Source organism: Poecilia formosa, unplaced genomic scaffold (assembly GCF_000485575.1).
Source record: "Poecilia formosa unplaced genomic scaffold, Poecilia_formosa-5.1.2 Scaffold47, whole genome shotgun sequence".
In the NCBI taxonomy this organism is placed as follows: domain Eukaryota; kingdom Metazoa; phylum Chordata; class Actinopteri; order Cyprinodontiformes; family Poeciliidae; genus Poecilia; species Poecilia formosa.
The window spans coordinates 343,392-353,376 of record NW_006799986.1 but is presented as its reverse complement, the minus strand read 5'-3'; the positions used below and the strand labels follow the sequence as shown (position 1 = coordinate 353,376).

At 47.1% G+C, this 9,985-nt stretch overlaps 1 protein-coding gene across 19 annotated transcripts in view; it reads right to left on the bottom strand.

Annotated features, from left to right (window-relative positions):
* Positions 1 to 9,985, bottom strand: part of tns1b (tensin 1b) — a 116,271-nt gene that overhangs the window by 25,434 nt on the left and 80,852 nt on the right. For 14 of the 19 annotated variants that reach the window (XM_007552239.2, XM_016671578.1, XM_016671581.1 and 11 more), the window contains 8 exons: positions 9,298 to 9,362; positions 8,681 to 8,764; positions 8,444 to 8,556; positions 8,310 to 8,370; positions 7,658 to 7,733; positions 4,910 to 5,039; positions 4,765 to 4,830; positions 4,552 to 4,674 (listed from right to left, as the gene is read on the bottom strand). In XM_007552239.2, coding sequence (XP_007552301.1) covers positions 4,552 to 4,674; positions 4,765 to 4,830; positions 4,910 to 5,039; positions 7,658 to 7,733; positions 8,310 to 8,370; positions 8,444 to 8,556; positions 8,681 to 8,764; positions 9,298 to 9,362 — 718 coding nt within the window. Of the gene's footprint in view, positions 1 to 4,551; positions 4,675 to 4,764; positions 4,831 to 4,909; positions 5,040 to 7,657; positions 7,734 to 8,309; positions 8,371 to 8,443; positions 8,557 to 8,680; positions 8,765 to 9,297; positions 9,363 to 9,528; positions 9,754 to 9,985 lie in introns of those variants that run through there. The other 5 variants (XM_016671579.1, XM_016671592.1, XM_016671593.1 and 2 more) reach the window with 2 other exon arrangements.

Below are 9,985 nucleotides of genomic sequence, written 5' to 3'. Positions count from 1 at the left end.
ACCGGCCCCGACAAACCGACCCTGACAAACCGGCCCCGACAAACCGACCGGCCCCGACAAACCGACCCTGACAAACTGACCGGCCCCGACAAACCGGCCCCGACAAACCGACCCTGACAAACCGGCCCTGACCCTGACAAACTGACCGGCCCCGACAAGACCCTGACAAACCGGCCCCGACAAACCGACCCCGACCCTGACAAACTGACCGGCCCCAACAAACCGACCCTGACAAACCGGCCCCAACAAACCGACCCTGACAAACTGACCGGCCCCGACAAACCGACCCTGACAAACCGGCCCCAACAAACCTCAGGGAAACTTTCAGATGAAGGTTAACAACAAGTGTCTCAAACTGTCAGGTTTGGGTTTTATTCCTTGATGGAACGTGACCTTCAGCGAACCACTGAAGGTCACCCGGCGGTGGGAATGGGTCAGCTTCGTCTTCACACTTTACACGGTTCATACGCTGCTTTTCAACCAGCCATGAATCAGGTCCTGAGCCATGACCTGTAGGAGTTCCTCAGGGTTCTGCTTTCGGCCCAGTTCTTCTTTTCATGTTTTCCTTTTGGAACATTAGTTAAAAAAACCATCTCATTTTAACTTTATCCGCTTTTCTTTTAATAATTTCAATCAAATAAATATGTAAATGTAACTGATGACCGATGTTGGGAATCTAGCTGTTTAGTTTGCCGTGCATCACTTACATCCGGGTCAAATCCAGTTTAAATTGTTTTTTTACAGATCAATCGCTACAAAATGCTAAAGATGAATGAAGTTAATTTTAAAGTCTCAGTTATAGATCTTTTCAATGATCCAGCTGCTTCTTATCCACCTTAAACTGCAAACAAGCTTCACATTACAGCTGAAAACAAAGTCCTAGCAGTGTCTTTCTTTAATTCACTCCAATCCTAACCTGAATCCTTCTGGACTCAAAGTTTCAGTTTGACTTCCTGAATCCCAGTTCTGCTGTTTGGACTGTAACCGGACAGACGGACCGGGCTCGGCTGGGAAAACAACCACGACCCGGAGCGACCATGCATGAGGTCATCGAGGAATTGCTAGAAGAGGTGAAACAGCAACTTTGTGGCAGGAGAAAATCTGTTTACAGAGAAATCAAGGCCACTTTAGGTCTGAGCTGGTCCTGGAGACGTTACTGCTGCAAGAAAGTCTCTGGTACCAGAACCTCAGTTAACCTGACCACAGCTGAGAACATCTGAACCTTCAGGGCTGATGTCTCCAAATCACTGAAACTCAAACTGTAAACTGCAGCCGACTGAAGCCTCTGGAGGTTTTTCTCCTCTGTCATTCCAGGAAGATCCCAGAAATGATCAAAATATCAAGACAAAACGGACAGAAGCCCCGGACCAACATCGACATTCACACAGTTAAAACATCCAGACAGCAGGATAATGCATAAGTTGATGTTACTTGGTGAATCAGAGGCTGTGGCTCCGCTGCGTCCAGAGGGTCCGACTCACATGTCCTCCCAGCTTTTCTCCCCGCAGCGTCACAGAAAAACAGCAGCACAGCCGAACCCTGGGCTGCAGACAGCAGTCTGAAGCAGAGCAGCACAGAGTCGCCGCCCCGCTGCGTCGCCCCGCCGCTGGACCAGGAGTCTGCGTTAACTCCTGCAGCTCCTCAGAGCAGCGGCAGGCGCAGCCGAACCGGGGAATAAAAACCAGCTGGGTTTGATCCTGCAGCCGAGGAAAAACAAAAACACGACAACCTGCCTCCAAACTCTGATAAACAAGGGAAGAACAGAAACTATCCAGCATGTTTGTGTCTGTGAGACGCTGAGTGTTCACGGCTCTGACAGGAATCCACCGAAAGTCATCTGGAAGGACGAACTCAGACCGACAAACTGCAGCTGAAACCTCTCTCCATTGTTCATTAACTTTTCCAACATCAATTTTTGAGTCTTCCACAGACGCTCAATCGAATTTAGTTCTGGACTTTGACTAGGCCATGCTGCCACATGAATCTGCTTGGATCTGAAGCATCTCTGTGTAGCTCTGGCAGAATTTTCAGCAGAAACACCAGAAGCTCAGTGTTTGAGCAGAACCGTGTGAAACAGATGGTTTTTGACTGACGGCTGATGGTTCCGGGTCAGACTGGTTCTGTTCATGAGTCTGAAGTAGATCCAAACGGTTCTGCTACACATCATCACAACATGCAGCCAGTTCAGTCTCATATTTTATATACATATAATTCAAACCTTACAGTAAAAACTGCAATAAATTAAAGTTTAATATAAAATCAATTAAATTCAGTTTTTAAACAGAATTTAAGAAGAATCAATAAAATTTATTCAAATAAAAATGGCTGCTGGTTTTTAAAAAACGTGTTTGTCTTGTTTTGATCCCACTAGTTCAGGATGATGTGACACACACACACACACACACGTTTGCGTGGCTATCTTTGTGGGGACTTTCCATTGACTTCCATTCATTTCTACAGCCTAAACCACCTTTACCGTTTTCCTAACCAACCAAAACTCAATTCATACCTTAGCCCTAACTCTGACCCCTGACCCTAAAACAGGGTTTCCCCTTGTGGGGACCAGGCTCCGGTCCTCACAACGTAGTATATGTCAGTAAAATCGTCCCCACAAGGTATTACACACACACACACACACACACCTCCACAGAATGAGGTGAGACTTTCACCTGCTCTATTTTAGCAACATCTATTTCAGGGAGCAACACTTTATGAGCTGTGATAAAGGGAAGCCAAATGACCTCTGACCTTTGACTAACTGGGAGCCTAATAAAAACAGGTGGGGGAGGGGATGTGAGGACAGCAGCCTGACCCCTCCCATAACACACACACTTCCTGTTTGAGTGTTTTGTTGAGCGGCGCGGGCCGGTCCGGGTCGGCTCCTCGGTGCCGCTCAGGGCGTGGCGTCGCTTCCTTTTTTGGGTGGCACAGAAAGCGGCGCTCTGGTCTCAGAGCGACCGCGACCGCCTCAGGGGAAACCTCGCTCCATGCCTGTGGCTCGGCCCAGGAATGTCTGCAGACCCGGGTCTCCTGGGCCCGGTTGGCTTCTCTGTTGTGATAATTTCACCGCAGATGATTTGGGCCATAAAACCGTCTCCCTTCACCGTCGGCCCATTATTTACACCCGGGTGGGGAGATTTTCAGGACATAATAAAACACAACAAGTTTATGAAGTGAGGATATTTTTGATGCAGAGCAGATCGTCGGGACGGTACGGTCCGTCTCGGTCCGTCTCGGCCCACAAGAAAACAAGAGCAGCTTTGGTTCAGAGGTCTTTGTGCCAATTATAGCTCAGTCCTGTCAAACACAGAAACATGTTTACACTGTGACATCTAGAGCGGATGGATCTGTCTTCATCCAACTGCTCAGCACCAAGACCTGCAGCCTCTGAACAGAACCAAGCCCGACCCTGGTGGGATCGAGTCCCAATGCGGACCGAGCTCTCAGTCTGGTCCTACAGGAACCGGATGGCTGCACAAAACCCAAGCGCTGAGACGACCTCCACACAGCAAGCCACAGCCAAACTCCAAGTCCATGAAACACAAATCTATTTAGACAAACTAAAAGGTCCAACATCACTGAATATCACTGGACGGTCAGTAAAACTCTCAGTCCTTGTACTAGACCTTCGAGTTGGATCCAACCACAGGTTTATACACCTTCAGAACGGGTCGATGCGGTTCAGCATTCTGTCTGTTTCTGCATCATTCCTTCAGTTATAGGTTCACAGGACAACGGTACGGTTAGGGCGGAGCTACAGGTGTCGCACAACACCGACAACGGTCAGTCAGTCCATGGACTGATGGACAGAAAGACGTCATTGCTTGTGACAGCCACACTTGTCGCACTAGGATGATGTTTGGCGTTTTGGGTTTAATCTGCCCACCAAGTGAGAGTCCAGCTTCTCACTGGGCCTCTCCACTCCCTGGCTTCACTCTCAGTGGTTAATGTCTGTTATAGCCAAGTTGGGTGTGTCTCCAGTGTGTGAGTGGGAGCTGTGGTCGACGCTCTGATGATGTCATTGTGTGCGTCCCCAAACCAGTTTCTCCAAAATCTCTCAGTCTACTTGTTCGTCCGGGTTGGCCCGTCCAGTTGGCGTTGTATGAACTCTTCCTCCACAAATTAAACCTCAAGGTTTGACCTTGGAGTTAGCCATTTGCAACTCGCCGTCTCACCAACTACTGCAGTTTCATGGTGGGGAGGTTGGCATAAATCTACGAGCCAATCAATGAATGTGGTCTGCTGCCAATCAAATCATCTGTGCACAGTATCCAGCTTGGACCGGCGGTACCAACCCTGAGGTGGTTCCAAAAATGAGGAGGGACCACACTGGGCCTGCCACTGGAGATAAATCTGGTGGACTGGGGAAGAACTGGTTAAAGCCCATGGAGGAGAGTCATAAAACATCATACCGACCCGTTCTGACCCGTTCCGCTCAGTAAGAACGAGGCACAGAAGAACCAGCATTTAATCACCTGTTCCACCTGAACAATGTTTGCAGAGATTTACTCCTCTTGAATATTTAGACCGAATAAAGACTCTGGTTCTCACCATCTGTGGTGTCCTCGCAGAGCTGGTTGAAGTTTTCATAGGAATCCCAGCGAATCAGAGGATCCTGGGTGTTGTAGTCAACCGAGACGGTCGGCCCGTTTTCCAGGTGGTCCATACCTTGACCAGAAGTACAAAGAGAAGGAGCAGAAGACGTGAATGTCTTTACATCAGAAGCTTGGACTCAAAGACAGGTTCGAACTCACTGATGCTTACCATGGATTTTCTCTGGTCCAAAGGAGAAAATAAACTCTACTTTTCCATATTCTGGAAACCTGTCATCTGAACAAAGGAAGCATTTTAAAGCATGAATCATTTCTACATCAAACAGGTGAAACCCAGAGGAGAAACGTCCTGTTACCTTTAAACGTCTCATCCAGCTCGTCCTTCCCAAACACGATTCCCAGGTCATGGATGGCGCAGGTGTGGAACTGGACCCGGAATATCACGTCTCTGCAGGAGCTGCGGTAGCGTTTGTGGTAGCACTTCAGCTGGGGGTCAAACAGTGCAGACAGAGGTCACCTTCAGACCGCTGGATGGTTCACAGACTGCTACAGCATCCTGACCCAGGAGCCCGTCTGGGTTCTAACAGCTGCTGGCAGGAATGAGCACAGAGACGCTATGTGGTGCTGGAGCACATGACCTTTAACCTCTGGACAAAGGAAGCATCCTTCTGAGAACGATATTTTAAATGTCTTTTATATTGTGACCCAAAGTAGCATTGGGGCTACATTAACAAGCCCTCACATTTATGTAATGTTGCTTGATTCAAGCTTGTTAGCATGTGGCTAATGGTTTGAATCAGGTTCATGTGCCGCACAGGGGGGCCTTTTCCCCACTTGATCACCAGGCCCCCAAAATGTCTGTGCACACCCCTGGATACAGGATTAGAGCCTCGAAGTGAGTCCAGAGGTACCACCAGAACCCTGAACCGAACCGCAAACTCAACAAAGAAAACTTTCTCTGGTGGAAGAAGCAGCTTCTTTTAACATGTCTGGAAAATCTGGAAAATCTAAAGGAATATGAAGTTTGTCTCTCCCTGTTATCATCCTTATGCTGAAGCATGGAAGTGGCAGCATAATGCTTGTTTCTAGAGATTTGGCTCCAGACAGATCAGGAAGAAAACCTTTAATAAAGACAAAACTGGTCGATTTAAAACAACCAAATGTTCACGTGTCTCTCAGGACGGAACCAAAAACAAAAATATGAACAAATTAAATTTTTCCAAATGTGCTTTTAGAAACCTGAGGGAACACGGTTGTTATTTCCTAACAGTTCTGAAACAGAAGCAGCTTCTTCCTGTTTCATGTTTCCTCTATAAACACGAGATCTGGATCTGTGTTCACATTCAGGAATGATTCAGTCACAACATCGAACGATTCTTTTTCAGGATTCAGTTTTGTAATTAGCCAGTTTCTCCTGGATGACCAGCAGCAGCTCAAATACTGAGAAATCAGATTTTTTTTCTTGCTCATTAAACACATCAGTGACCAAACGAGTTCAATAAAAATCATCTAAATGCTAATAGATGATTTGATGCATTAATTTAGTCCCTCTGCTTTCTACCGGATGGAAAACCAGAAGCTATTTTTGCTTTGGTCGTTTCATGTTCATTAGAAATAAGAAATTAACCTAAATGTGCAGAAATTCATTCAGTTTGTACATCCTAAAAATGAACCAGCATCAATGTTCAGGATAAATTTCCATCCTAAAGTTAAATCAGAGACCCTGGGCCCCTGGGGGTTGGCCCCCGGCCCACAATGACATCATGTCCGTTCCTGTAATCACAACAACAAGAAGCTCCATCTGATCATTAATTCAGTAGAATCCATTAGTCCTCCTTAAACACGGGATGAGATACGAGTTTGGGTCTGTGGCCAGAAGCAGAACCGCAGAGTGGTTGTTCTGATGGACCCGGAGGACTCGGCTCATGGAGAACTTTATGGTTTCAGCGACAGGATGGAAATAAAACCAATAACATGACTGCTGGACCGGTTCTCCTAAAGAACCGGTTCTCAGAGTTAACCCAGTCCGCAGCGGCCCACTGCTGCATCAGAAACACATCGTGTGCTAACGAGGCTCTATAAACAGGCCTGCAGGATCCAGGCCAGCGGTCTCTCCCCTCGTTTTACTGCTTCTGTCAATAATCCCCATAAACCGCTGCAGAGCGTTCGTACGGTGCCGGCTCTTCCTCGGCCGTCCTGTTGGGAACAAACCAACAAGATTCCCCAGAACCCGAACTCACTCTGCCTGCTGGGCCTGCCGCTTTTGAGGGGATCTGAAATGATCATTACTGGGGAAAATATAGAATTTTAAACGGGTTTCTGGTCAGGAAGAGGTTTTTATGGGGTTCCATTGTAAAGTTACAGAGTGAAGTATTAACAGCAGCAGGTTTCCGTTGCTGAGCCCGGCGGTACGGATGCTGGAGCCGGGATCCAGCAGCCCACCGAGTTTTGGAGTGAAAATTTTAAATATCACTAGGTAGTTATGTTATTGGATGACACTGTTAACAATACCAACTAAAGTCTTAAAGGCAAACATTAAAAAACCCTAAAATAAACAAATAATGCTTAACCTGGTGGGGGCGCAAATAAACCCTGGTGGCCCGCCAGGCTGATAATACACTGCAGGAAACGTGAGCAGAAATTTGGGTCATTTAGCTTATAAGAACATAAAGAGGGAATCCATAATTTCACCATGTTATTCATTCATTTCTAAATGCCACAGTTTCAAACTAAATATAAAGATTCAAAGTAAATATTTAGCTAGGAAGCTAAATGTTTAGCTTGCTAGCTAAATATTGAGCTGCACATCTGAGCTTGTGGACAACAGAAAGGTAAGTTTAAAGAAATGACCAGCTAAATATATTCCATGCATAGTGAGGATATGAACACAGATATGAACATTTGGGCTTTTAACTGATATTTTTACATATTATTATTCATTAAACATCACATGTATGGCTTCCCATGACTAAACATTTATTGATTTAGATCCAAACATTCCCAAGGAAAGTTCCTGAGAGGTTTCTGGACATTTACTGGAACCAGTTGGAACCCTGAACTCCTTCCCAGTCACTACCTGCTCTGTGGATCGGCTCAGTTCTTACCAGGATGTCTCCTTTCAGAAGAAGACCAGGCTCAATGGTGATGCAGATGCTGGTCTGGCTGTCGCCTTGAACGTTGCTGCAGGAAGAAAAGACAAAATGTCAGATGATGACATCATCTTACTGGTGGTGGAAACAGCCAACGCCATCCCACTGCCTGGGTGGATATGAGCCGATTTGTTCTTCAGGAGTGACTACCTGGTGCAGAAAGGTCTGGAAGGTTTTCTAACCTAACAGTCATGTTGGGTGTGAAATGACCAAGGAGCTCAGTGAAGATCTGAGATTTACAGAAGTTGGGAAATCTCCCTGCAGATTCCCAAATCATCGGTTCAAAGCGTTTCTTCAGCTCTTATTACCATAGAAGAAGAGCTGAATCGTCTCCTTGGTTGAAAGGAAGTTGCTTCCTCTCTGACTGTGGGAACCCTCAAGGGTCCTCATGTAGGAACAACCCTGAGGGCGTCCACACAGATGCCTGACTGCCTCTTTCATTGGCTCTCTAGTCACAAATTAATATCCTGTACCTCCTATACAAGAGAGGAGGCGATACTACTAGGCAATAAAGGAAAATCAGGGGCTTTATTATCCAGCCCTTACGAGTTCTCCATCCCTGGAATCTTGTAAAAGCGTTTGAGTGTGAGCATCTGCTAGGACTTACTAGATCCCAGATGTGTAGACGGGCTGCATGGCCTGGTAGATTTTCAGGAAGGGACGGCAACCTGCGGCAGAAACAGCTGTTAGAAAACGGCTGGAGGCGTCGGACGCAGGTGGAGAGCCGGATGGGACACCAACCTCCTTTGGACTCGAAGTCTGGGATGCCGTGCATGATGACGTGATGAAGGAACAGCGGTTTGTTGTTGATCTTGATCTGGCCGGAGAGTAAGCCGCTGAAATACTCCACATACCTGAAGGATCAGAGAACCAGAACCACAGATCACAGATGACCTACAGTCATCGTTCCTAATCCAACAGCTAGTTACATGCTGGACGTGTAAACAAACAACATCACATGGTCATTGGGTCACTGACCTTTTCTGAGACGGCTGGCCCACAGGAAGAACTTTGTCTTCGTAGAAGCGCTTCATGGCGAAGCGGTCCAGAGCCTGGTCAGCGCTGCAGCAGACAGAGGCCAGGTTAGGACGTCTGCAGAGCCGCTTACCGTAACAACCACCACCTTCATGACTAACGTAGCAACCGTTACCGTTTCTAAGGCGTCCATCTTGTATTTGTAAATCTGATTTACCCATAATCCATCAGATTCATCACATTCGGGCAGCTTGCTGCTAATAAAGGCTCTCAGGCTGCTTACTGTCAGCTTCAGAAAAGCTTCCAGGATAATCAGATTAAGGCAGAAACTGAAGCTTGTGAAGGGAGGCGATCTGAAAACATCATGTGTTCGTCTGATTGTTACCGTTTGATCCTAAAAACAAACCCATGAAAAAAAGAGCAGAGACCGTCTGGCATAATCCGAGTCTTATGATGCAGAGACAGTTTTAGCTAACTTGCTGCTTTCTGCTCATAATTATATGGAGCGTATCTCAGTGTTTGCTGCTCCTGAGGAAGCTGTGTGAACTGAGAGCATCACATGTTTGGCTCCTCATTGTCCGGTCATCAACATGGCGCCTGATCGGAGACTCCAGACCCACCTGGCAGATATGTTGCTGTAGTGCATGTAGGCTGCCACCACCACGCCGGTTCTGCCCCGGTTCCCCTGAAAACAGACCAGAGAGGCATCAGTAAAGAGAGCGCAGTCCAACAGCGCCCCAATTTAAAATCACTTGTTAACTTTTTCAGCCAAGAGGTTTCTGAACCTAAAACCTGAAAACAGGCGATGGACGGATTTTATGACATGTGAAGCGGTTTGAAGGGATTCCTGCCTGCTGTTTTCTCTGGTTTCCGGCATCAGTTGGAGTGATTTCCTCCCGTTTCTCTCTGCAGCAGATCGGTTGGAGTGATTTCCTCCCGTTTCTCTCTGCAGCAGATCGGTTGGAGTGATTTCCTCCCGTTTCTCTCTGCAGCAGATCGGTTGGAGTGATTTCCTCCCGTTTCTCTCTGCAGCAGATCGCCGCGACTCAAAGTGTTTCTGCCTTATAAACTGCAGCTGCTCGAACCGCGCTGAGGCAGTGGAAATGATTTGTTGATCTGCTGAAACCCGACATGGCCCGGTTCCTCCAACCTACATTTCCCAACTTTTAGAGCAAAATAATAATAATAAAAAAAAGCTGCAGTCGTCATGGCAACCTCCCAGTGGGAACGCAGCCTGAAAACGAGGAGCGCGGCGGGTCTGACAGGAAAACATCCAGGCGTTCTGAGATTTTGGGGCATCAGCTCGGT